The sequence below is a fragment of the Dromiciops gliroides genome, chromosome 4, assembly GCF_019393635.1.
Source record: "Dromiciops gliroides isolate mDroGli1 chromosome 4, mDroGli1.pri, whole genome shotgun sequence".
In the NCBI taxonomy this organism is placed as follows: Eukaryota; Metazoa; Chordata; class Mammalia; order Microbiotheria; family Microbiotheriidae; genus Dromiciops; species Dromiciops gliroides.
The window spans coordinates 468,566,427-468,593,955 of record NC_057864.1 but is presented as its reverse complement, the minus strand read 5'-3'; the positions used below and the strand labels follow the sequence as shown (position 1 = coordinate 468,593,955).

The window sequence follows — 27,529 nt, the reverse complement described above, 5'->3', positions numbered from 1 at the left end:
CGGGGCTCCGCCCTCGGACCCTACCACGTGCCTGGAAATCCCGCCCCTCCCCCACGAGGAGGCTTCGCCGATCCCCAACTTCCGGGGACGGAGGCCTAATGGTCCCAAACTTTCCGTCTCCTCGAAGGCCACTATGTTCCCGCTTCCGGGTTTGTGGAAGAGCTCTAGAGCACGTGACTCGGCAGGGCGGGAACTACATTTCCCAGGATACATAGCGCATAGTTTCAGAAACTGCTTCCATCCGAGCTCTGGACTGGCGGGAGCCGACTCCGACCCCCCAATTGACCTGAGAAGCCCATAGGGCCAGGCCTCAGCCCTGGGATTTCATCGCAGCTCTTAATATCCCTCGAGTGGGTCTGAGTTTCCCCCGAGTGCCAGAGCCCGGGGCCCTTCCCCACCCCCTTGCGGGTTTTCTAGGTCTTGGAGACCCCAAAATCCAGCCCCTCCCGTTTGAAAGGTGAGGAATCAGGTCCGGAGCGGCTCCTAAGGCCCTCCCCCCGGGGCAAGGCGCAGGGTCAGGATTTGAACCCAATGCCTCTGGCCCCGCGCTGTCCCGGACGAATGAAGCCTCCGGCAGCCCCTGGCTTCGCCTCTTGCCCGGGGTACTGTCCCGGGTGCGGAGCCCAGGTTTGGTGTCCGAGGCCAGGCATGAGGACGCTGACCTCTGCTCAGAGATCGGCTGTTTCGGTTCCCAGGGCGAGATGAAGGCCACGCTGCCCACGGCGGTGGAGGAGATCCTGAGCGAGATCGCGGCCACGCACGGGGCCACGGCTCAAGGTAGGGGCCGGAGAGGGAGGGTCCTAGAGCCGCAGAAGACCCCCCCCCCCCGGGCGAGCACAGCGCCGACCCCCTTACCCCCACCCTCGGAGGTCTTAGAGTCCCGCCCGGGGGAGGCTCAGTGCCTGGGAAGTCCCGCTTTGGGGCCGAAGGACCCAGACGCCTTTGGCCGGCGTGACCTCCCGGGTGGGGCTGGTCAAGAAGAATGCCGCGCTACTGGCCGCACAGACCGCACAAGGCCACGCTGCCTGGCCTCAGGGAGCTCACCCTCCGCCAGCTGTGGGCACCCGGGGGACTTGTCCTCATCGCCCCTTCCCCTCCCCCGCAGGCACAACGTAGAACAGGGCAGTGACTAGGCCCATCAGGGGCCCAGGAGTGTTGAAGTTGTGCCCCTGCCTCTGCTGCCCGGTGGTCCCAGCTGGCAGAGAACAGACCTGATGCGTTGGGGGCGGGGGCTGATAGGTGGCACCGCGTAACCTGGAATGTTGTCTGGGAACCTTCCAGCTTTTCTTCCCCTAAGTGACCAGCAGAGGATGCTCCCTGACTGATGATACATTTGGCATCATCCAGCTGTTTCCGAAGCTGGCATCACACAAAGAAACAGATTTGGCTCTATGGCAAAGAGAGGTCGAGGGCCCTCTCACATCTCCCAGCTGGGTGGCTATGAGAAAGTCACTAAAGCTCTCTGAGCCTTGTGAAATAGGAACAGTGCTACCCAGGATTGTTAAGGGGAAGCGGGCTCAGTAAGAGCTCTGCTCCAACCCCCTCCTTTTACAGACAAAGAAACTGAGGCTCAACAGAATTAAAGCGATTTGCCTGAGACCACAAGAGTAGTAAGCTGTGTTGTTTTGTTTAATGTATGCACATATATGTGTGCATATATACACACATGTTCTCTATAGAAACACCTGCCTCTGGTTTTTGAATTGCTACCTTTCATTTTTTCATGCCTTTCATTTCCAGCCATCTATCCCCCTCCCCCACCTGAGCCATCCTTTGTAACAAAGATTAGAAACAGAATAGAAAAAGAGCATTTCAGCCAAACCAGCTGAAGCCTCTCCTGCCCAATGCGATCATTCACCTGTGAGCCCCCTCTTCTGCAGAGGGGTGGTTGCACGCATTGATATTCAGAGAGATGTCACCATTTTCAAGGGAACGAGCAAAGACAAATCAACTCCCTTTGTTTGGGTTTTAATCAAAACAGCTGTGAGTGAATGTGCTTAAAAGGACCCACTGGTGGCAGCTGCTCACACGTGGGCTGATGCCTCAAAGAGAAACAACCAACCCTTCCTGAGCTCACCCAGTGGGAGTGAGCTCCGTTTCCTACATGTGGATTATCACCCAGCATGAAAACCCACTCAGACATTCATTGGCTCCCTATAGCTTCCTGACAAAAGTTGAGGGATCAGTTCTTAAGGAGGCGACCTAGGAGTCTACTGAACACCTTTTTGCCTCTTCTCTCTCATCAGTGAGACGGCAGGGAAGAGGTGGAAGCTACCTGTGTTGGACAGACAGGATGATTATATTCATTCCTCCCTTAGTGGCCAAGGGGTAATTTTGCTGCATTTGAAGGTGTGATGGTTGGGTTTTGTTTGTTTGGGTTTGTTTTGGGGGGGGAGGATGCTGATAGGTGGCACACTGGATAGAGCACTGGGTTTGGAATCAAGAAGACTCATTTTCCTGAGTTCAAATCAGGCCTCAGACACTTAGTAGCTGTGTGACCCTGGGCAAGTCACTTTACTCTGCCTCAGTTTCCTCACCCATAGAATGAGCTGGAGAAGGAAATGGCCAAGAAAACCCCAAATGGAGTCAGTTTGACACGACTGAACTATTTAATTTTTTCCCAGTCCTTCTTACTTTGTATATTGTTAAGTCCTTTCTTTTCATCAGTTTTAAATCTCTTTATGGAAGGGTTAAAGAAGTGAGAATTGGTTACAGAGATGTTCCTTTATCAGAATTTTATACTTGAGCTGTCGAGTCTGGTTTTTTTTTCAGAATTCTGATAGTGCTGGATAGGAGGTGGGCCGCTAAAAGGCCTCAGTTGTGGAGGTGAGCTGCTTGTAACCTCACAAGGCCTTCATTTGTAAGGATCAGCAGGCAGGCTCATCAGTTGGCATTCAGGAAGGTGGCTGATTTTCTTTCTCCTCTTCTTTTGCAGTCCCCGACGAGCTCCTGTTGGCGTGAGTATTTGCTCTTTTGAATTGGGGGTTTGGGGAGACCTCTTATTGTCAGTGACGCTGGAGTGTCATTCATCAGCTCACTTAATGGCTTCTCGGCCAGACGCTCCGAGCCCTTCCCAATTTGGTGCCACCTGTCTTTCCAGCCTTATCACTCACCTCCGTATGTTCCATCCAAACTAGAATACTCTGTCCTCTCCCAACAACACCCCCTCCCCCAAATAAATAAACAAATAAGTACATAAAATGTATCCTCCTTGCCTTTGTGGACACTGTTCCCTTTCTACCTGCCATCTTTACCTGGCGAATTAGCCTACCTCAAATGCTGCTTCCTTCAGGAAGCGTTCCCTGATTGCTTCTCCCCCTACCCCCAAGTTGGGAATGATCTTCCCTCTCAACTTGTACACAGGGATGCACGTGCTTGCGTGCGCGCGCGCGTGTGTGTGTGTGTGTGTGTGTGTGTGTGTGTGTGTGTGTGTGTGTGTTAGAGCTTTCTATATTGGAGTCTTATTCTTCTACTTCATAATAAATTCTCAAGGGCAGGGATCATGGCTTTCCTAACCTTTATGTCAATAAGTTGACTAATAAACATTCATTAAACACCTAGTGCATGCCAGGCACTGTCCTGGGCTGTGGAGGTCCGAGACAAATGAACCAGGGCCTGCCCTCAGGAGGCAGTGGGGTTTGACAGCCTGTCCACAAATGGGCATGTACAGGATTCCAGGGGATTGTCGAGAGTGAGGGGAAACGGAAAAGGCCACACCTAGGAGAAAGTAGCCCCGCCTCAGCAGGAGATGGGGTAATCTGTAAGTGACAATGGGGAGGGAGTGCATTCTAGGCATCAGGGACAGCCAGGGCAAAGGCACAGAGGTGGGAGATGAGCTGGTGTGGCTCCTCAGATGTCAGGGCCCGGTGCAGGCGGAATAAACAAGACAAGCAATGATTGGGTGGATGTCTGGGGTGAGGGAGGAGGAGTCGAGGATGACTCCAGAGATGGCAGCCTGGACATTGGAAGGATGAGGGTGCCATCAACAGAAATAGGGGAGTTTGGGGGAAACACTGATGAGTTCTGCCTTGGCCATGTTAAGTTTAAGGTGCCTTTGGGCAGCTGTATGAGCAGTTGGTTGTGCAGAATGAGAGCTCGTGGGAGAGACCCTGGTGATCCGAGACTTCTTTTCGTGAAAGTGATAATAAATAAGCCTGAGAGCCAATGAGGTTGGCAAGAGACCCCCATGTTGGGGCTGGGATATAAATAAAGCTCCAAGTAAAGAAGTCTGAGACAGGCTGGAAGAGACAGTCATAGAAACTCGGAGATGAGAGAATACCCAGGGAAAAGGGTGCTCTGAAGCTACAGGGGCCGAGGGTGGGCACTGAGCAGACACCCTTGGAACGGGCATGTGGGAGAGCGGGGATAACTTTGGACACGGCTCCCTCTGGCCTAGCGGAGGCTCGCGCACGGTGGATGCTGAATAAATCTTTGTTGTGTGCGGGTCGGACCAGATGTTCAATAAATGCATGTGGCCTTTCCTGTCAGAGGAAGGAAGCAGGGAAAGTGGTTCTCTCCCCCTGCCCCCAAATGAGTCTTCTGTCTGTCCGTATATGTGTACCGTGTGTCTGTGTTCATGTGTGTACATGTGTGTGCGTGTGTGTGTGTGTACATGCCTGATGTGCTTCTCCCTGTGTGAGTGTGTGGACTTAGAATGAAGTGGGGAAGATGGACCCAGATAGGCAGAAGGCTGGACACTGAGTGGGGTGCCACCCCCATCCCCAGGCCTCGGTCTTTAAGGCTCTGGCTTACTCAATGTGTTCTTCCAAAAATAGAAAGGTCTCTCGGCCTGCAGGGTGGCCGTCTTGGCCTCAGGAGTCCCCCAGCCTGTACTCATTGCAACTGAAGACTGGCTGGAGGTCGGCCCCAGCCGCATTCAGCATGGTATTAATCCCACTCGAGGAGGAGTATTGTTTTCAGGTTTTGTCTCCTACTCTCTTTCTGGCTTTAGGGGGTTGCTGGGGTGTGCTTCCTGGCTTCATGAAAGCCATGCCTCCCATTTCCCTAAAAGCCCAAGATTTGTGAAGCTCCCCAGGGTGGGTGGCAAGTCCTGGCAATCCCACCTTGGGTTTACTTGCTTGGAATAGTGCCGCACTGGGGAGTCTTTTTTTGAATGCTCTTTCTGGATTGGCTCTTGTCTGAACCAGGAAAAAAACCCTCCCCCTCCAAGCATTGGCAAAGTTTGGGCCTGTGAAATAATTTCCCATTGACCTAGCTGGTGGAGGCTAACCCTAACCCTAACCCTGGTAGTATGTGTAACGGGGGACGGCAATGACTAGCCTGTGTCAAAGGCTCTTCTCTGGGGCTTCTGACACTCCCAAAGGGGCTCTGTTCCCTCCTCCACCAGTACACACTCTGCACCCCAGAGAGGCTGCCAAGCTTGATCTGACAGAAGCAGCTCTGCCCCTCTCTCTGCCACAGGGTACACCGGTGACCTCTGAAGGCGCAGTCTCTCTGCGCCTTCGCTCTCTCATGCTGTACATCCCTATCTGAGACAGGACAGTGAACAGAACCACTGTCACATTCACCGGTTGCCTTTAGGTCATCGCAGCCTCCTGGGCCATGGTGAGAGGGAAGCTTTTAGAAAGGACAGCGTAAGGCAAGGATAATGTGGCAGAGGAGGTGGCACCGCCAAGGAACTGGCGCAGCCCCAGAAGAAACTGTTGACAGCGTCTTTTTGTGAGCTTCCAGCCCATTCTGAAACATTGGGGATGCTCCAGTAAGGCCCTCACACAAGTCAGTGCTCAGCCAGTGCACACGCTCTGTTCTTCCTCCTGCTTTTTGCACGCTCACTTACTCTTAATTATGTTCATTTTGAGGATGCCAGATGTCAGTGGAAGATGGTCTGTCTGATCCAAAGTCTTTCTGCTTCCTAGGCTGAAATTTCTATTTGGCCCATCCGCTGTCCAGGCCTTGGATCTTGTCGATCGACATTCCGTCACCCGCGTTTCCTCTCCCAGTGGAAGAACCATCTACCAGGTAGAGCTTATTTGGGGGAATTTCCGAACTGGAAAATTCCCATTACACTTAAATTGTGTGTTTACTGGACTCGATATGGGGGAATGCTAGAGTCAAATTACTTCCTGTACTGTTATGAAAGCATTTGACCCAATTGGAAACATTTGACTGTTAGTAATTGAAGTAGAATCCATTTGCAGCCTCAGAATCATCCAGTGGAATGAGCATGGGACCGAGAGTGAGTGGGCATTTAATCTTGGGCCTCATCAGGCTGAATGTCAGAAGTGATGCATCCTTCCCTGTGATATAAAGCAGGAAATGAAATCAGTATTCAAGATTGGCTTATGCATGGCATGGGTGGGGCATGGGGGAGAATGTCTTCTTTTTCAGCTCACCCAAGGCTCGTCAAGCTGTGATTTTTAAGTGGATGGGAACAGAGCAATGATTGTTTCAAAAAGATTTTTTTAGCATCATCACCACTTTTAGTCAACAAGTGATTTTTAAGTCCCTACTGTGTGCCAGGCTCTATGCTAAATGCCAGGGAAATGAAGGAGAGGACAGTCTGTGCCCATTCTAGGGGCCTGAGGAGGGTCTCCTGCCGAAGGAGAAGGAAGCAGGGGTTCCAAGGAGCCCAGGTGAGGAGGCAGGGCGTGCCAGGCACGGGTCCGCCTGTCATTTCAGAGGTATGGAAATGGGAGATAGAGGGATGTGTGGGAGCAGTCATAGGCCAGCAAGCTGGATCACAGTGGTGTGGAAGAAGGTCCACTGGAAGGGACCCGACTCAGAAGAGCTTCCGATGCCAGACAAAGGCCTTCATATTGGATCTTCGAGGCAATAGGGAGCCATTGATGTTTTCAAGAAGAGAGGCACCCAGCACTACTGGCTCTTCCCAAGTATTCACGTGTCAAGTCACGATGCTGTTTGACTTGTTGTAGGAGGTGTGTACAGATGGATGGAACCTCCCCTTCATCCCCACACCAAGCCGACCAAAGCCGTGGTGTCAGTATTTTGTAATTCACAACTTCACCTGGAATTTACCTCCCTGGGGTCAAGGGGCACCTCAGCAGGATCTCCCTGTTTCAGGGTCTATCCAGCTCACCAACCACTGCCCTGCCCTTGGCCATAGACTCTCCAAGCCTATAGAGGTCACCCTCTTCGTGCTAGAGATTGTTCCCTCCTTTCTCAGGTAGGATTTGCATACTGTCTCCCAATTTTTTGTGTCGTCAGAAGGCTCCAGCTCTTCTCGAGAGGAGAGAGGCCCATGGAGCCACCAGCTCTTCCCATGTCCTCATGTGTCGGCTTTGTTTTGGTTCTTAATCCCAGCATAGTGCTTGACCTAGGGCAGGCTGGCTTCTGGCCACATCCTCATTTGAAGTGGAATGCCCTCGGCTGTGCCACTCACATCGCATTTTCATTTACGACGATGCTCCACTCTCCGGTGACCCAGTTATTAGTGAAGAGCCTAATGACTTTGCTGGAGACATTTTTCATCAGAGTTGACTTTTTACTTTTCCCAGCGGTTATTTTCATTTGTTTAGTTTTCATTATTCACATCCTGGGTTATGTTGGGTTGCCTTATTTATCATAAAAATGCTAACTTCCTTGGAGTGTGGCAATCGGCCCAGACTCCAGATTAAACAGGGCTGTGGAAACTTCACACCCTTGGGATTGTTCTTAATGGTCCCATTTCGTTGGACTTGGCAAGTGTCGGGGGTCTTCAAGTGAGGGAGGAGACTGAAGAGATGTGTGGGTGGTCTTTACAGGACACCCCATTAGTTATCTGTGGTCCCAAAGCTGTCTTTCCATGAGTCACCTGGTTCATGTCCCATGTCCCAGGTACCAGAGTTTTGTGCTGGGTATATGCCCTCCAGGTTCTCATTCACCTACAACTTCTGGATTTAAAACCTTTTGAATACATTTGGGAAGTGAGGGCCATTATTCCTTTTAAGACCATAGGCTTAGAGCTGGAAGGGACTTCAGACACCCTCTCATTTTACCGAGGAAGAAACTGAGGCCCACAAAGTAAATAAGTACCTGAGGCAAGATTTGAACTCAGGTCTTCCTGACTCCAAGTCCAGCCATGTATCCACTGCATCTTAGAATATCCTCATGCCTTTTGTTTTGTTTTGTTTGTTTGTTTTTTTCTTGTGAGGCAATGAGGGCCAAGTGACCTGCCCAGGGTCACACAGCCAGCAAGTGTCAAGTGTCTGAAGCCGGACCTGAACTCAGGTCCTCCTGAATCCAGGGCTGGCGCTCCATCCACTATGCCACCCAGCTGCCCCCCTCATGCCTTTTGAATAGATGATGTGCCCTTGACTTAAATTACCTTTTCTAGAGCCGGCTGGGGGCAGACCAAACTTCCCTTGGGTAGTCATGTTCCCACAGGCACCTTCTGTCTGACAGACCCCCTTTAAAAACAAAACCAGACTAAGACCTTTACCATCGCCCATTGACAGGATTCAGGTGTGTTTGGGAGGAGGTCACTTTCCAGTGTCAGGGTCATTATTTGTTTGGACTTACCCTGGAAGGAGTGTAAAAACAAATGCTCAGAGCTTTCCACCTCCCTTAATGCTCCTTGGCTCAGATGACCAAAAGGTTTATATCGAAGCCTTTTGTGGCCAGGGGAGGCAGCAACCAGATGATTGGTGCCAAGACCCACTCAGAGCAGGTGGCTGTTTACGGAGCCCATGGGAGAACGTTCCATCTCCTCGTGCCCGGCTGACCGCCTGCTCTACCCAGACCTCACCTGGGATGCTGAGAAGCACCACACAGAGGCATCCCTCATTTAAGGGCTCTACCATTTATCTGGGAAGACACCTGGAGATCACTTTCCAGGCCTGCAGCCCAATGACGACCAGAAGAGCTTGGTCGAACCTGGAGCCAGAGGGCCTGAGGCCTGACGACCGAGAACCAAGTCAGTCACCCGTCGGCAGAGGGCATTCCTTTCTCTGCCTTGGCAGCCTTTCCCACCTCCTGTCTCTCCAGTTGTAGCCTGGGGTTTGCAGACACTCTGGGGCAATTTTTCTACCATTGCTCTGTGGACTAAGTAGCAACAGATCCATGTCCGTGTATCCAGACTGTGAGCTCCGGGCCACCAATGCTGAACTGTTGATTCTGTTTGAAGGCCTGCCAGGGGCTGTGCCGGCACTCCTGAGGATGCCCTGGTAGCCAACTCGGTCATTGCGCTGCTGTCTCAAGTTAGTGGGGCTGGGGGGGTGCCACAGATAGCTGTGAGGATATTGAGAGTGCAGAGAAAGGAGGGATTTGTAACCTCGAAGGCTTAAGTGTAAGGCTTGAGTGATTTGGAAATGTTCAGATGGGTGGGTTAGAGGTTTCAAGGAGAATTATTGAGCTCAGAGGGCCCTTAGAGGTCTAGCCCCCTCATCTGACAGACGAGGAAATCGAGGCCAAGAGGTTAAGAGTAGTGTTGAGAGTCACATGGGTAGTAAATTAAGAGCCAGGATTCACACAGAGGGCCTCTGACTCGGAATCCAGCATCTTTTAGCCGGCTCTGAAGGCTGGGTAGGATTTCAACTGGTGGAAATGTTAGGAAGCACTCTGGGGTCAGCGAATATTGTGAGTCCAGGAACAGAGGTGGAAGAATGTAACTTTAGAGTTTTATTTTCCACATTACATGTAAAAACAAATTTTGGCATCATTTTTTAAAACTTTGTGTTCCAACTTCCCTTCTTCCCTCCCTTCCCACCCCCAAGAACTCAAGCAATTCAATATAAGTTATAGATGAGTAGTCATGGGGAACATCTTCACATTAGCCAGGTTATGAGAGAAAACAGATAAAAACAAAACTTCAGATTAAGGAACTGTCCAAAAAAAAAATAGGCTTCAATCTGTTTTCAGACACCATCAGTTCTTTCTCTGTAGATGGATTGCAGTTTCCGTAAGTCCTTCAGAGTTATATCGGATCATTGCATTGCTGCTGTTTTGTATACAGGACATTTCTCTCTGCTTCAGTTCATGTAGGTCTTTCCAGGTTTTTCTGATAGCATCCTCTTCAACATAACTTTTATATAGTACCTTAAACTTGACAAAGAATTTTCTTCACAATAGCCCAGCAAAGTAGGTACCATACATTTTGCCAATATCGTCAATCATCATAACTATTTCCCTCCATCCTATTCCCTTCCCATGATATTTACTCTATTTTCTATCTTCTTTTACCCTATTCCTCCTCAAAAGTGTTTTGCTTCTGACTGCCCCCTCCCCCACTCTGCCCTCCCTTCTTTCACTCTTCTCTCCTTATCCTCTTCCCCTCCTACTTTCCTGTAGGGTTAAATAGATTACTCCTCCCAATTGGGTGTGTGTGTGTTACTCCTTCCTTGAGCCCACTCTGATGAGATTAAGGTCTTTGAGCTCATTCTGTGTTCTGAATTTTCTTCCTCCCAATGAAATCAAGCAATTCAATGTAAGTCATACATGTGCAGTTATGCAGAACATCTTTACCTTCCTCCAAAGTGTTTCGCTTTTATTGCTCCCTCCCCCAATCTGCCCTTCCTTCCTTCCCCTCTTCCCCTTTATTTCCTTCCCCTCCCACTTTCCCTCAGGGCAGGTGGAAGAATATAAGATATGATGGACTCTAGAACCATCTGGTTAGAGCCTCTGGCATGTGTTGGAGTCAGCTCCAAAATGGATGGAAGTCACATTGTGGAGGCTTTTGAAGGGCAGGCCAGGATCCTAGATCTGGAGTGGGGAGGGGCTTCATAAGCCACGGAGTCCAGCCCCCTCTTTTACAGATAAGGAAACTGAGGCTCAGAAAGGTGAGGTGACATGCCACGTGTGACTCGGTAGTCAGTGTCTTGGGAGGGATCCAGCTCAGGGCTTCCTGATTCCAATCCCAGCACTCAGTCCGCTGCACCACCTTGGCCAAGGACTTTGGACTTTATTGAGTAAGTAGGGGACTGTCATGGCAGGTTCTGAACAGTAGACTATCCAGCAGGAAGGTTACCTGGACAGTAAAGTGTGGTTACCTTGGATAAATTGTTTGGGCAGAAGAGTGGAAACAAGGAGGCGGCCTAGGAGGTGCTTACCATGTTCTAGGGGAGCGATAAGGGCCTAAAATCAGATATGGGGACGGAAAGAAGACAAGAGAGGGGATTTCTGGGGAGATGGTAGAGCGAGATCACCAAGAATCCATGCTCCTCACACACCTCAGAATAGCAGCAGAGGCTGACAACAAAAGCTCTGATTTTGTTTATGAAAATGACAGATTAACCAAAACAAAAGGAAAACCACCAGGAGATATGTACGTGTTGGCAGAATACAGGAAATCCCAAGAGATAACCTCAGCTGGGTAGTAGACACCTAGGAATTCAAGAAAGTTTCAGATTAATTTTTTTTTTTTTTTGGTGAGGCAGTTGGGGTTAAGTGACTTGCCCAGGGTCACACAGCTAGTGTGTAAAGTGTCTGAGGCCGGATTTGAACTTAGGTCCTCCTGGATCCAGGGCCGGTGCTCTATCCACTGTGCCACCTAGCTGCCCCTCAGATTAATTTTTTAAAAGGCAGGAAGAATCAATAAAAAATGTGAATGCAGCTTAAAAAAAGTGAAGGGCATGAAAAAAAGGACTAGCATTTGCACTTTGGTTTCTCAGTGTGGGCCTTCCCTCCACTTGTGCAGAGTTCACCTCTTTGCCTTAAGTGAGATTCTTACAGGTTGCTGGATCCTCCACATTTGGCAAAGCAGGCCCTGAGGGGGTGGGCAGGGTGGTCCTGACCAAGCCCATGGCCAAAGACTTGACTGTTAGGCAGGCCCTGGACCCATAAGGCCCCTCTGTGATAAGCAGCCTTTGTGCTGTGGTAGAGTATCAGGATATGACTTAGAAAAATGGGAAATGAGGCAGAGCAGGCCTTCTTAAACCCCCTTTTTGCCTGAGAAATTTTTACATAACCCTGGGTATATAGTTATGTAAAATTGGTATACAAAACCTTTTACTGTTGCTAAATTTTTCACGACCCCCACATTCAGTTACGCGACCCCATTCGGGGTTGTGACCTACAGTTTAAGTAATCAGGATGCAGAGTACATGAAAATTCCCCTGAAAACATCCAAAAAAGAGGATAAATGAGGTGAAGGTAAAGAGCAGTGGGTAGTGTGGTCCAAGCAGAAAAGGTTTGGGGAGACCAGAGCTGGGATTTCTTTGGTATAAGGGACTCCAGGTGAAGAAACTCCCTCCGCCAATGCAGGTCAGCACCTCCTCTGCAATATATACTCTCAGGGCAAGGTTCCTCACCTGATGTCCATGGACCCCCAAGGGATCCATGGGTAGATTTCAGGGAATCCATGAACTTGGCTGAGGAAAGAAATGACCTCTTTATTTTTTTATTAACCTCTGACTGAAAATCAGCATTTCTTTCAGTTATTTTGTTTGTATGTATGTTACACATACACATATGCATGTATATATTACAAATCCCACACACACCCCTAAAAAAAAAAAGGAGTCCAAAGTGCTCAAGGCCTTTCTTTGACACAAAGAAGCTTTAAGAACCTCTACCTTAAGGGGCAGCTAGATGGCGCAGTGGATAGAGCACTGGCCCAGGATTCAGGAATACCTGAGTTCAAATCCTGCCTCAGACACTTAACACTTACTAGCTGTGTGACCCTGGGCAAGTCACTTAACCCCAATTGCCCAGCAAAAAAAAAAAAAAAAAAAAAGAACCTCTACCTTAGAGAGTTCAAGTGACCTCCCAAGGTCACACAGCCAGCATGTGTCAGAGGCCAGCCTGGCTTTCTATCTACTATGCCACACTACCCAATCTGTACATAAGAAAAATTCGTAGGAAGAGAAGGTTGGGAAATAATGGCACTAGAAGCAGATTTAGAAGCAGTGCAATCAAGTGAAAAGAAAAACATCTGATCAATATTATTTCAAGAAAACTTCCGGGCTGGTTTCCAGAACCATCAAGAACAAGCAATACTCACTGCAGACAAAAAGAATCTGCAGAATTTGAAGAAGAAAACTGAAATGTGGGCCACCCAGGAAGATCGTTATCAAATTGCAGAACTCCATCAGTAACCAAAAAACCTCTTCAAGCCTCCAGAAAGAGAAAGGAAGCCACGTTATCACCAAATCACAGAGCAGTAAAGCCAGAAAGGGCCCTGCAGATCATCCGGTCCAGCCTTCCCATCACGGAGATGGAGAAGCTGACGCAGGCAGGTGACTTGGCCAAGGTCACCCACTTTCAGCCAGTATTCCAGGCCAGACCTTAGGACTCTTGGATCCAGATCTCGCCAGGGTTTTCTCATTTGAGTAATGCCTCTTCACAGTGTGTGTGCTCTGGTCTCAAGCTCAGATTCCGTAGACCTTTAAGCCTTCTTTTTGAAGAAGGAAGGCAGACCTACAATCCCAAAAGAATTCCCAAGGAAAAGCCCACCCTTGTACCAGGCCTGTCCATCAGAACTAGACTGCTACCAAGACAGAACCTCAGGCACTTAGCTACTGGTTAACTCTCCTGGTTGGAATCCTAATGTTAGAAACATAAACCTAGTAAGAGGGAGAAGGTCAAAAGTTAAATGTGACCATTTGGATTGAAGAGAAAAAAAGATCAGAGAGGCCCATTACAGCGTGTCCCAACAGTCTGTGTGTGGTTCTAAGCACCAGTTTTGTGTATGTGACCTTGATCCAAAGGGTGTTCCAGATAAACAAAGAAAAGGTGATGAAAAGGGGGAGGAGGGGAATTGAGGGTCCCCAAGCAAAGCGCCTGCCTTTGACAAAGGGCAGTACTGAGCTTTAATGGAAATTGAGCAAAACAAAGTGTTTTGTGCAGTCCAGGGGAGAGGGTTGTTATCGCCAGGTGGAATCCGGGAGGGCTTCATGGAGAAAGTGGCCATTTAAGTGGGGCCTTAGAGAGCAGTGAGAAGTCCAGTGGGTAAAAGGAAGGGAGGACATCTCGGGCATGAGGAACAGCGTGATCAAAGGCGGGTAGAACCCCCAGATCCCAGGCTGCTTTGGAGTAGCTGAGGGTGGGGCAATGTGAGGTTGGGGGGAGCTTTGATGGCCGGGTGGGCAAAAGAGGTCTAGAGACTGAACGCAGACATGTCAGGACAGAGTTGGTCTGGCACGGGGGTGAGGGATGGATGGAGAGGAGAGCAGGAAGATCTGCTGGTGAACGTGGAGGGGGCTCTTCCCATGGACTCCTTGTCCCTTCCCTGGTCTGCCTCAGTTTCCTCACCTGTAAAGTGGGGAGGTCAGACCAGATGATAGCCAAGACCCCTTCTCTCTCTCATGGCCTGACCCCATGTGATGGTTCAGGCAGGTGTTGGTGAGGGTCTGTTTTTGAGTGGTGGCTGCAGGACGGGAGCAATATCGAGGAGGTAGACTCAACTTGATTAAGGCCAGGGTTATGAAGGTGGGAGACGAGGCAGGTGGCGGCATCGCTGCTAGAAAGAATGCTGTCCAAAGGCTGGGCCAGCCTGGGAGAAGGAGGCTGAGGTAGGCTGAAATCAGGGCTGCTTCATACCCCGGGCCCTCCTGTAGGCCCCACTCTTCCCCATTTCCCCCGCCACACCAAGGCAGCTGCCGAGGTCCTCAGAGACCTGCTTTCTCTCTTGCTTGTCTTTATATTTTCTTCTAAGGCCTCAGAAAGGCGAGTTGTGAGTCACGAGGCCTGGGCCCTCCCTTTGTCTAAGACTTTAGCCCCATGAGCACCCCACCTCACTCACAATCTGCTTCCTCCTCTCTAATATGGGGTTAATAAGACACTCCCTGCCTCTTGCCCTCAAAGCCAGAAGGCCTAGGGTCAAGTCTTGGCCCAGACACCTACCCCCGCCATGTGACCCAGGGTGAGTTATTAAGCATTCCGAACCCCGAGGCAGAGAAGAGGTGCTCGCCTGTCATGGTGGAGTGCTATCCCTCACCTGGAGGTTCCTGCCTTATAGGGTTGGGGTGGTGAGAGGGCACTAGCAAGAAGGGAAGGAAGAGAGGAAGGATGGACCCACCCATTCACAAGCAGGGATCGATGGGTATGCCTCACTCTCACGGGCATCAGAGCCTTTGCCCTGAAGTTCTTCCCACTGTCTGGGCTGTGAAGCATTTGGGGGGCGGGGGGCAGTTGAGCAGCCCAAGCTGAGTCTTTACTGGCGTGAGTCAGGGCCACTGGCAGGAAAGCTGTACTCTGCCACAGGAAGCAAAATTTCCCCTTTCTGGGGACATCACCAAAGCTTTCCCTTCTGGTGCAAGACTCTTGAGTAATGAGATGAGTTACGAGGCATGGGAAATGACTGGCTGGGCCTGGCTCTGAGCCCCTCTGTCCTTCGTCTGGCAGGTGCTCGGGAGCTCCGGGAAGGTGTACACGTGTTTTGCCTCTTGCCATTACTGCTCGTGCCCAGCCTTCGAGTTTTCTGTGCTTCGGAAGAGTGACAGCCTCTTGGTAAGGGGGGGAACGTGACCAAAGGTTGAAATGAACGGCAGCCAGCGGTGGCATCCCGGCATTCCCTCGTCATCTCTGCCAGCCTCGTCTCCCCAGAGGGAATGTGTTTTTTCTGGAAGAATATTTGTTTCCCTTTCACGCCAACATGGCCAATGCTTCGAGTCCCCCAGGAAGCTGTGGGTTGGGAGACCCTCCCGCTTGGCACCTAAGAGGTCACACCCAGGCCTGGGAGCCAGCAGGGTGCAGAGTGGATCTGGCCCCTCTTTCAGCTCAGCCCCTTGATTATTCGCGAGGCCTCTTGTCTCTGGCCCATGGTGCATGGGATCATAGGTCAGGACGTAGAAGGAATCTCGGAGCTGTGTGTGTGTGTGTGTGTGTGTGTGTATGTGTGTGTATGTGTGTGTTCATCCACCCCACCCTGTGGAGGAAGAAGCTGAGACCCAGGACCAGTCGGCATCTGGGCCAGCTTCACACAGCTTGTCAGAGATTATAGCCAGTGCTCTTTCCACTGCACCATGATGGCGGTCCCCAGTGCGGCCCCTGCCTCATTTTCTCCATCGTCCGCCTCAGGAGGGAGCCAAGACGGAAAGGGCAAGTACACATTGGCTCCATTGGCTCCGCTCAGGGATTCTCCACCCTCTTTGTGCCCTGGCCACCTCTTCTCTGAGTCGTGTTTGTGAATGTCTGAGAAAAGACTTAAGATTACAAAGGAGATCACTTACATTGAAATAGGCATCACCATGTTTTCCCATCCAAGTTCACGCCCCGCCCCCCCCCCCCCCAGCCAAAGGACCAGGGCGGCATGAAGGCAGCCTCAGATGGCAGCCTCTGGGCCGTTCTTTCCTTTTTTTTTTTTTGCAGGGCAATGAGGGTTAAGTGACTTGCCCAGGGTCACACAGCTAGTAAGTGTCAAGTATCTGAGACTGGATTTGAACTCAGGTCCTCCTGACTCCAGGGCCAGTGCTCTATCCACTGCACCACCTAGCTGCCCCTCTTTCCATATTTTGGTAAAGAAGTCCATCCTTTCCTTCCTGTTGTCACCTGGGATCACCTTGGGCAATGCCCTTGGTACTAGCCCCAGGCAGCCAGGTGCTCGATCCACCACATCCCCCATCCCATTTATCTGCTTTGTGCCGCCACCCATTTGTTTCATCTATTCTCTTTATTTAAAAAGTTAAAAATTAGCGATATACTTTGGTTTTCTATGACTTAAAACAGCTGGTGGCGAAGTGGATCGAGCGCCAGGCCTGAAGTCAAGACCTAAGTTCAAATCTGGCCTCAGACACTTGCTAAGTAGCTGTGTGACCCTGGGCAAGTCACTTCACCTGTTTGCCTCCATTTCCTCAATGCTTCTCAGGATTGTTGTAAGGACTAAATGAGATAATCATTGTAAAGCACTAAGCACATTGGCTGACACTAAATGCTAGCTGTCAGTATCATCATGACCCCTCCTCCCACCCTGCCCCATGCACAGAGATTAAGAACTAAGAGGAGCACAGGGTCAGCGGAGCCGAGTGAGGCCACCAGGCCCCTCTCCGCTCCTTGCCTCATCTCTCAGGGCTGGGCTTGGTCATTTTGATGACCCAGTTTGGGGTTTTTGTCCTTTCCGGTGACGTGGTTTTGTAACTGTGTGGGTTGGTTTCCTGGCTCGGCTCAGTGCCCTCTGCGCCTCCCCATTCTCCCCTGAATCTTTCACAGTCACTGTTTATTCCAGCACAGTCCTATTCCATTGTGCTCATGTGCTATGACTGGCGTCACCTTTGTCCACTCCGTAGGCACTGACTCTGTTTCCAGAGTCCCCTTTTGAAAACCTGAGTCTCACAAAGCAGGACCGGTCTGGCAGACCCCAGGGACTCCAGAGAAAATGGGCGATTAGGTGTTGTCTCCTGGAGTCAAAGGACAGAGAGAATCCCCAGAGGAAGGTGGAATCTCTCCCCCAGAAGCGGCCGTGAGCATTGTACCTGCCCTCAAAAGCCTGGGGCTGCCGGACTCAATGCCAATGACTCACTGAGTGTGGAATCACGAAGGCATTTGGAGCAGGCTCTGGGGCAGAATTTGACTTTTCTCTAGACTATTGGTTGGCATCGTGAGAGGGTCTCGTGGGTGGCTTCTTGTTTGCCCCACAGCTACCTCTGATTCATTCAACGGTGGGTCAGCAGCTATTCCATGTGCTCCCTTTCCCTTTGTGGCCCAATGTCACAGCCTCCCGTCAGCAAGAAGGCCTGCGCCATGGCTCCGGTGGGCCCGGGTGGTGTGGCCTGCCCATCCCTGGTGACAACTTGGCTCCTTGCAGTCTCATCAGGTGGATTTTTATTTTTTGAAGAGGCTGTTTGGGCAGATTGGACAGTCGGGATGCCCTGCTTTGGGCTGCTGGGGTTTTTCCTCTGGTTTTCCCCTCACCCCCACCCCCATGGGCTTTTCAGAGGGGAGAAAAGGTTTAGTGACAAGGACACTAGAACACGAGTCCAAATCAGAGGGTTCTCACCTTGGAACCATGAATAACCATCTGGGGTTCTGTGAACTCCATTTCCACCCACTGCTCTAACTGAAATGACAATCTTCTGCTTCCCTGGCCTGCCCGTGAGGGACAGATGTGAGGAGCGCCTGTCTGGGCCCAGCCCAGCCACTTAGTAGCCATGGGACTGGGAGATGTGGCATCAGCCCGCGCCTCGGTTTCCTCACCTGTAAAATGAGAGGCCAGAAGTCTGGCATTCCGTTCAACATCTATGTGGAGGGGGCATTGTCCTTGTCTTCGACATCTCCTTACTCTCCCAGCTTTTCACGGGGGCAGGAAGCCACTGCCCTCTGCACATTGTTGGGCCACAGCTCCATGACTACAAAGGGTGCCCATTAATTCCCCCGACTTCCTAAGATGCCGACGCCTCCTGAAGCCACAGGCAACTTGGCTGCCCTCACTGTCAGACACCAGCAAGCGGGGAGGGGGCTCAGCAGTCCTGGGCCTGTGCTCCGATCGCTCAGTGGGGGTTCTAGAGAGGCCCGGCCTCCTGGCTCTCCTGGCTGGGTCCAGCCCTGGGTCCAGCTGGAGAGAGCAGCCCCTGGGGAGGGAAGGCCCTCCCCCGATGTGGCTCATCAGCCCTTCTGCAAGCCCCACAGCTCTCTAGCCTTCGGGGCCCCTTCCCTTCCTCAGCACCTGACAGCCCCACAGACAACTTAGTGGACTGACTTTCTGGGGGCCTTCTGTGTGTCAGGCAGGACTTGAACCTGTTCCTTGTGGCTCCAGGAACAAGCTGGTTTCTAACTGACTCATATCTTATGTCTTCCAGTGCAAGCATCTCCTGGCCGTCTACCTCAGCCTGGCCCTGGGGGTGTGCCAGGACCTGAGCGTTTCTAACAAGCAGCTGTCTGGCCTCTTGTTGGCAGAGGAGGATCAAGAACAGGCCTAATGGGCACCCCCAAAGCCTCTGCGAATCACCCAGCCAGGGAGTGTTCTCCACTTCTCTTTGCCGGCCGCAGAGACGCTGGACTGAAGGACCAAGTGAGCACTTATTAAATGCCTACTGTATGCCAACTGCTGTTTGATGCTCCTACTTTCTCATGTAACCATCTGTCTTCTGTCAAAGGGGGTCATAGAGCATACAGTATGCGCCTGTGGTTACAGACAAGCCCTCCCACGCAGGGCTTTTCCAGCCAGGACGCTAATGAGGCAGCTGCGTTCTTCATCCTATCAGTGAGCATTGTTCAGTGTTTGAAGTGGGGGCAGCTGGGTGGGGCAGTGGACAGAGCACCAGGCTTGGAGTCTGGAAGACCCAAGTTCAAATTCAGCCTCAGGCCTTACTAGCCAGGTGACCCTAGGCACCTCATTTAACCCTGTTTGCCTCAGTTCAGCCTGTCAGATGAGCTGGAGGAGGAGATGGCCACCCCTCCAGTATCTCAGCCAGGAAACCCCCCAGTGGGGTCACAGAGATACCTGAAGAGAAGTACAGCGTTCAGGTTAGCAGGAGCAGTAAAGTAAGGAGAGCGCTGGGCCCTTCTGTCAGTCACCTGTCCGTGTCCAAAGGGGCAGGGAAGAGGTCTTTGCCAGCTGGGAATCAGAAAGCTGCGTTCGGATTCCGGCCTGACTATTCATTACCTTTGTGACCTGAGGCTGCTGGGCTTTCCAGGCCTCAGTTTCCTCATCTGAAAAATGGGGGTGGTCGTACTTAGGCCATCTGTCCTACTGGGCCATCCGGTTGACCAAGTGTACTTATGTAAGTCACTCTCTATGCTTGACAACTGATCAGCTGTCAGAGCAGAAGGCCACCTCTGGGGAAGGGGAATCTATAGTGGGGATGTGACTGATACCTTGGGAATCCCATGGCATAGCTGGAGGAGTCATTATTTCATTCAACAAACATTAGAGAACTACTGTATGCCAGGTGCCGGGGCTACAAAGACAGGTGGGACACAGACCTTGCTCCCAGGAGCTGAGAACCAGCATGTGACTAGCATCAGGAAACCCAGAGTGCGTTTGGTTTTCTTCTTGTTTGTCCTTCATTCTTAGGATTTTTTTTTTTTTTTTGGTAAGGCAATTGGGGTTAAGAGACTTGCCCAGGGTCACACAGCTAGTGAGTATCTGAGGTCAGATTTGAACTCGGGTCCTCCTGAATCCAGGGCCAGTGCTCTATCCACTGCACCACCTAGCTGCCCCGTTTGTCCTTCATTCTTGAAGAGGACCATAACATGGGGAGGTGATGTCATGACTTGCACTGAGTTGGATTGAAGTGAGGGAGGGCTGTGCAAGGTTACCAACCTCACCCTCTCCTCCAGAGCCATCTGGGTCCAGTGGCAAGACAGACATCAGGACGACTGGAGATGGCTCCAGATGTTTGAGGCAATCAGGGTTAAGTGACTTGTCCAGGGTCACAAGCTAGTAAGTGGGGCATTGTGCAGTGGCTGGAGCACTGGCCTGAAGCTGGGATTGGTTTTCTGTTTGATACTGGATGTTAAAAAACTCTTGTTTTGGACCCAAGTAACCCTGGAAGGCAGTAGTGGATGGAGAGCTGGCCTCGGGCTCAGAAAAGCCCTAAGTTCTCTGCCACATCCTGGATGTGTGACCCTGGGCTCCAGAAGAGCTCTTCAGTGATTGAGGGGGTTTCCTGAAACCTGGGGAGCGCCTTACCCCATGGAAACCACAGATCAGATCCCTTCTGGGTGCTCCCTCCACTGCTCCCCAAGCAAGGGGACAGTGGGATGAGGCTCAGGTGAGGTGCTGTGAGAAATCCAAGGAGGACTGAATCTCCCTCAGCTAAGGGAGGTTCCTAGTGTCACAGTAAAGGTGGCATCTCAGCAAGGATTCCAAAGAAGAAGGGATTTCAATAGAAAGAGATTGGGTGGGGAAATGCCCCTTGTGGGCATGGATGGCTCAGGCCATCCTGAGCAGAGGCCCAAGAGGAGCTAGCCTGGGGCAGGGAAAGACCCAGCCAGGGCTCCCACCTGCAGAGCGACTGTATGTGAAGTTGTGTGAAAGCCACTGAGTGTGTCTGCTTTTCCACTTTGACAAATGGACAGTTTCAGACCTGGTCCTGAGGTTTGTCAAGGTGTTGGACAAGGTCCCACTAGTTTAATCCCCAGGAAAGTGAGAGAGCCCGAGACCATTTTAGATGTGGTTTGCTACATTCAAATTCTTATCCAAAAAAAAGGCTTTATTTTTAATTCATTTAAATTACCTTTAGCTTTGAGCTAATACTACATCTGGACACATACTGGAAATGAAGTTAAATCTCACAGTTTGAGCTCAGCCATTTCTTTGCCCGTCTTTTTGGTTTGCTCAATTCTGCTGGGGTGGGCCGGACCAGAAGCAAAGAGCAGCTGCCACAGCTTTCTCTTCCCTGCCAAAGTTAAGCAGGCAAACCCACCCACCCACCCCCAGAAGGGGAGATGGCCTCCGTCTCCTCTGTTGTTCTTGGGCCCCCTGGACGGCCCTTCTCTCTAAGAGAGGGGAGAAAAAGCCGCTATCTCCAGTATGACAAGCACAATGTTACTAAATACAAGCTTGAACAAGATTTTCCTCCCGAGCCCATCCATCCCCAGGTCCTCCTCTCCACCCATGCCTGTGCGTAGTGTTCTTCTGGCTACTTCTGGGGGTGCGGGGTTTCCCGTCTGGCAGAAGAGCCAAAGTCTTGTGTTTCCCCATCGTTTACTGCTGAGTTGGGGAGTTCACAGTAGTAGTGGCTGAAATCCTTTCCTATTAGAGAATAATAGTCAGCACATCAAAAACGATGGGGCGGATGGCAAGGAGCCTGTTGAGAAAAATGGCGTCCTTGGCCAATAGTCTCTCAGCCTCCTTCAGAGTCCCCGGCCTCATCCGGTCCACACCAGATACCACAAAGGTACGTTTCCATTTGTCGGCCCTTGGAGACAATCATCTGTTTACTTAGATGGAGAGTCAGACCAGACGGGCTCACGACGGGCAGCCGGGACATGCGCGTCACCAGTGAGACTCAGCCAGGGCGCTCAGCGCAGGGCCTGTCGGGGGTCACGTGTCCCACGGCCTTGGCAGCGGGACTCACACGTCTGCATCGAGGGTCTGCACCGTCCCCGACTGTCCGTTGTTACTCTTGGGGAGGTCATCTGTCTGACAGAGGATGTACCTTGAGATGATCTTGCGGAACGTGCAGCGAAAGTCCCTGATCCGGTAGGCGTAGATGATGGGATTGACGACGGAGTTGGCATGGGACAAGAGGATGACCGTGTACATGAGCTCCTTGGGCTTGGTCGAGGCAAAGTAAGGGTTGAAGAGGGTAATACAGTTGGTGGCATGCACGGGCAGCCAGCACAGAGCGAAGATGCCCACGATCATCGCCAGGGACTTGGCCGCGTGGATCTCCCGTTGCAATGTGGTCCGCGAGTGGTCCATCAGCTCCATCCGCCGCAGCTGGCGGCAGGCCACCAGGAAGATCTTGACGTAAATGATCAGCATGATGAGGAGTGGGGGCAGGACGCAGCCAAAGAAGTTGAAGTAGACCATGTAGGTCATAGTGACCACGTTCTCAAAGAGACATTTCACGGGGCAGCAGCTCAGGTTCGTGGGCCCGTCGGTGCAGTCCCTGGTGGCATTGGCCCTGCCGTTCCAGCCCATGAGAGGAGTCAGGCCGATGCCAAAAGCAAGAATCCAGAGTACAGCAATGACCCCTCTCGCCCGGGTCCCAGTAACTAAACTCTTGTACCTGTTGACCAAAAAAAAAAAAAAAAATCCATTACAGTTGATTTCTAATGATCAACACACCATCCGTCACACCTCCTTGGGGGAGGGGGGGTATCTTTGCTGCCCCTCCTGGGGGTCTAGGAGATAGAACACTGGGTCTGGAATCAGGAAAACCTGGGTTCAAATCTAGCCTTAGACACTTACTGGCTGTGTGACTGGGCAAGTCACTGAACCTTGTTTTCCTCAGTTCCCTCATCTGTAAAACGAGCTGGGGAGGAAATGGCAAACCATTCCAGTATCTTTGCCAAGAAAACCCCCAGTGGGGTCATAAAGAGTCAAACATGACTGAAAATGAACATGTGTCCAAACGCATACACTGAGTGTGTGTATGCATATTACTGAATGTTGAATGGGTACACACACACACCCTTTTCATAGCATGGACTCAGGTTACTGGGCTAGCTCCCCATCCCCCGTGTTCTGGGGGATCCTGAGAGCTGTAGTCGAGGAGAGAGCATGTTCCAAGGATCGGGGAAGGAACTGATGCAAATGCTCAGACACAAGATAGAGAAGCCAAGTTCAGAAACAGAAAACGGGCTGATTTGGCTAAAAAGGCAAATTTTGTGAAGGGAGATAATGTGAACTAAAACTGAAAACTTGGGAGGGAAGGAAGAGCGCTCACAAAGACCGGAGTATACAAATACAAACAACAACAACAAAGGCTGTCCTTGGTCTTGGGGAGCTCCCGTTCTAACAGCAAGGAAAGGGAGCCGAAAAGCTGGAGATGAAGGTGCCAACATGGCTCTGAAATCCAGAAGACAAAACGGAGGCTGGCTAGGGCCCCTCCCCAAAATGGAGGACCCAGGAGATGAGAAGGGGACAGCTGGGAGCCCCTGAAGGCTCTTGAGCAAGTGAGACGCTTAGTTGGACTGGTGTTTTGGGAGGGTTATTTGGGCAGCTAAGACTGATGGCAGAGGGCATTCCCCATTCCATACCCATCAAATGTACGGCCAAAGATGAGAGAGCCAACTCAGAGAGATAAAGAGATAAGCTCTGATACTTACTAGCTGTTTGAAACTATCAGCTTCGTCATCTGTAAAATGGGGTTAATAACGATGCCTCCCTCGGAGTTATTATAAAGACCGAGTGTTTTACACACCTTAAAGTGCAATATGAATGTCAGCTGTTATACAGTTTTTCCAAAAAGGAATGCAGACTAATAACGACCATATCTAAAACAACCTAGAAATCACATTTTAATTTTTTTTACATTCTTTTGTTTATTTGTTTTTCGGGGCAGTGAGGATTAAGTGACTTGCCCAGGGTCACACAGCTAGTTAAGTGTCAAGTGTCTGAGGCTGGATCTGAACTCAGGTCCTTCTGAATCCAGGGCTGGTGCTTTATCCACTGCGCCACCTAGCTGCCCAGAAGTCCCATTTTTAAAACTAGAAACGGGGTGGGGCTCCTTCAGCTGGGCTGTACTAAACAAATTGAAGCATGTAGCGTAATGGCATATTCTTATGCCATAAGATATAAATGAATATAAGGAATTCAGGGAAACCAGAGACTTCCGTGGACTGATGCAGTGGAGTGGGCAGAACCAGGAGAACAGTATGGATAATAACAGTCTTGTGAATGAATACAACACAGAAAGGTGTCAGACCTCATCCCATGCAATGGCTCCATCTTTGTCCCAGATCAGTCAGCCAACAGGCATTTATTCAGAACCTGCTATGGGCCATGCACTGGGCTGAGTCCTGTGGGGGTGGAGAAAGGCAAAAAAAAAAAAAAAAAAAGGTCCCAGCACATTCCACTAAATAATAGCAATTAGTGTGAATAAGGAATCCCCTGAAGTGGTGCCATGTATGCGATTTGAATTTATATAAAATAGTCATTGGTTCCAGCCCAATGGAAACATGCAGGGCGAATTCAAATAAAGCAAATGAACAATTGGCGGGATCTCCCCAGACCTACTTAAAGCATAGCACTTTATGGTGGTAACTCACTTGATCTTCACAAGCTTTTAAGGCAAATGCTATTATTAGACCCGTTTTGCAGATAATGAAACTGGGGCAAATACTCTTCTTCCTGACTCCAAGCCTGGCTCTCTATCCACTGCACCGACTATGAGACAATGTGTAAATAACTAGGTAGATAAGAGATAGATAGTAGATGGCAGGTCATCTCAGAGGCAAGACAATAGCAGCTGGTGCCTCTTAGAGGAGGCGGGCTTGGGGCTGTCTTAGAAGAAGCCAGGACACTAATAGTTGGAGATGAGGGAGGTGGGGAGCATTCTGGGCATTGGAGATGGTGGCCAGTGCAAAGGCATGGAGGTGGAAGATGAGTGGACAGAACAGCACAGAGTCCAGTGAGCTGGGTCAGAGTAAAATGTGGAGGGGAGTAAGGTGTAAGAAGCCTCAAAAGGTAGGAAGGAAGGGGGAAGGTTGTGGAGAGCTTATTTGGGAGCCAGTGGAGCTCAATGAAGAAGGGGTGACATGATCAGGCCTAACCTTTAGGAAAACCACCTTGGCAGCCAAGTGCAGGGTGACATAATGAAATATACTGTATGCCTCTGGATAGAGAGGTGGGGGCCTATAGGTGTGGAATGCTGCATACACTGTCAGAAGTCACTATAATTTGGCTTAATTGTTTTTGTTTGCTATGATGGGAAGTCCCCTGAGAGTAGAGAGCTGTACTGTGAAGTGATTGTACCATTATATAAAAACATCAATAAAATAGATATTTTTAAAACTCCATCTGCTGCTAGGTGACTGAGTGACTGCCTGTCCTTTTTATGTTCTGAAGCAGCTTGATCCTGGGGCAAGTTCCCACCTGCCCAGGTAATTTGCTTCCATTTCTTCCTCCCATACCTCCAACAACATCCATGGCATGTCTTATTCAGTACGGCTGGCTTTGCTCTCTACGGTAAGGTCACTTACTCACCAAGCCTCCCTTTCTTACTAGGCTCAGTCCCTTATTTAACTCGCATCTCTGGGCCAACTGACCCCCCTATCCCTGCACCCTCTCCACTAGCCGCCTCCTTCTGGAATGCCAAGCCAACCATTCTTAGGAAGAAGTCGGATCTCTGGACAATCAGGGCAGCGGGTTTCAGGGAAGAAGTGAAATTCTTACAAGATGACTGGCAGATTCCTCCCCGACCCAGCCACCTTGCTTAGGACTCACCTCTCTATAACCCTTGGGGATTTACAGAGCTTTGTACCCTAGCACCCTGTGAAGGAGACAGCTCTGTTTCATGGAGGAGGAAACTAGGGCTTGAGACCGACTGTGAATATATCATTATTTCTTTACAGACACACAGAGCAGAAAGCAATGACCTTCCCCAGACCCCCGAGGGTGCCAAGTACCCAAGCCCATAGAAGAATGGAAAGGAAGAGGAGCATATATGTGAATAATGCATAAGCTTGCATGCATACGTGTGTGTATACACACACACACACACACACACCCCATTATCTCTCCCCAAAGGTTGTCGTGCTGGGAGACTCTGACCCCTGAGTTCCCACCAAGCTCTCCCCCTGGTTCCAATACTAAAAAGTCAGATCCAGGAAGCAATCACTCCCCAATCCCCTCACCTGTGTACTCAGTCCTCTTTCTTTACTCAAAGCAGCTCATTAACTTGAGGAATCAGTACAGAAATAATGGGGGGGGGGGAGAAGGGGGAATGAGCCTCTCTGCTTACATCATGAGAAAGAAGGAAGAGTCAGGTGTCTGCAATGAGCAGTGGCCCCTCCCTGGGAGCCCCTACTCTGCTCTCTCAAGCCCTGCCTCCCACATCTCATCTAAAGTAATCAAGCCACTGTCTTTCTCCCAGGGTGGGCTCAGAATCCCACTAGGAAGAGATTAACCACCCCCCCCACTGTCCCCAAAAGCTATGACTCTGAGTCTGCAAGGCTCATGTGGCTTGAGCACAGCGAGCCCCTACATCAGGAGACAGAGGGAATCTGAATACAAGAGCATGAAGGGACCAACCACAGTTGTAGACAGCTGATGCTGAAGCACCCTATCCACCTCTTGCCAGAAAGTAAAGGACTTGGGGTGCAGAATGAGGCAGACATTTTTTGGATATGGTCAATGCAGGAATTTGTTTTGCTTTGACTATGTATGTTTGTTAAGAGGATTATTTTTCCTGTAGTAGTGAGTGAGTGGGAGAAATAGAAAACAAGTGCTCATTTATTTTAAAAATTAAAAATTTTTAAATGACAAAAGCCTGAAAGAACTCTTCGTGTCCTCACTACTCTTCCTTTTTTTTTTTTTTTTGCAGGGCAATGAAGGTTAAGTGACTTGCCCAGGGTCACACAGCCAGTAAGTGTCAAGTGTCTGAGGCTGGATTTGAACTCGGGTCCTCCTGAGTCCAAGGCCAGTGCTTTATCCACTGAGCCACCTAGCTGCCCCTCTTCATCCTTTTAAAAGAGGTTTGGGGTCCTTGACTCCCAGCTAGCTCACAAGAGATAGTGGACTTGAGGTCCCCCTGCCAGTCAGCAAGCAAGAATGAGGCTGCCTACAAATGATTATTTTACTGCCTGCCCTCCCTGCCCCACCCCCATAAAACAATGAATCAGCTTGGACACTGGGCGTTTCTCTGTGTATCTTGATTCTTCTAGATAAGCTAGGGGCATCCAGGACGCAGAGAAGCAGAAACTTAAAAAGGCAAGGTCTGAGTCAGAAAGCCCCTGCACCTCCGAGTCTTGTTTTCTGTAAAACTGGGGAGAATCACACCCAGCCCAGCATGCCTACCTCTCAGGCCCCTGTGAAAATAAGAAGGAAGATTGCCTGCAGCTGATTTAGGAGACAGTCAAACCAATCTATCAGCAAACAGGGATTAAGTCCCTATGCGCCCAAGGCAGAAATTAGGAGCTTCCATTCTATTGTGAAATCGAATGGAACGGAAAAACATTTATTAACTGCCAAGCACCTGGTGGCTGGGGACACAGAGAGGCAAAAGACAGTTCTTGCCTTCTAGAGAACTCATAGTTTAGTTAGGAGGAGAGGGAGTTTGACATTAATGAATCAGTCAACCAGCAT

The 27,529-nt window shown here is 50.4% G+C and overlaps 2 protein-coding genes across 4 annotated transcripts in view; one reads left to right on the top strand and one right to left on the bottom strand.

Annotated features, from left to right (window-relative positions):
- The first annotated feature begins 164 nt into the window (after positions 1 to 164).
- Positions 165 to 26,664, top strand: ZSWIM7 (zinc finger SWIM-type containing 7). Of its 3 annotated transcripts, none has more exons than XR_006356356.1 (6): positions 165 to 777; positions 2,936 to 2,957; positions 5,877 to 5,979; positions 15,238 to 15,342; positions 18,627 to 18,838; positions 25,798 to 26,664. XR_006356356.1 is itself a non-coding variant. In XM_044002716.1 (6 exons), exons 2-6 carry the CDS (start codon positions 702 to 704, stop codon positions 18,744 to 18,746), a joined length of 426 nt encoding a protein of 141 aa, XP_043858651.1. In that variant the 5' UTR covers positions 165 to 457; positions 696 to 701; the 3' UTR covers positions 18,747 to 18,871. The 3 variants fall into 3 exon arrangements, 1 of the variants encoding a protein (XP_043858651.1); XR_006356357.1 differs by lacking the exon at positions 25,798 to 26,664 and adding an exon at positions 21,720 to 21,859; XM_044002716.1 differs by lacking the exon at positions 25,798 to 26,664 and having other exon boundaries at positions 165 to 457; positions 696 to 777; positions 18,627 to 18,871.
- ADORA2B (adenosine A2b receptor) overlaps positions 20,954 to 27,529 on the bottom strand; it is a 48,703-nt gene continuing 42,127 nt past the window's right edge. Inside the window, exon 2 of the mRNA XM_044002715.1 lies at positions 20,954 to 22,508. Coding sequence (XP_043858650.1) covers positions 21,848 to 22,508 — 661 coding nt within the window. The 3' untranslated portion in view covers positions 20,954 to 21,847. The remainder of the gene's footprint in view (positions 22,509 to 27,529) is intronic.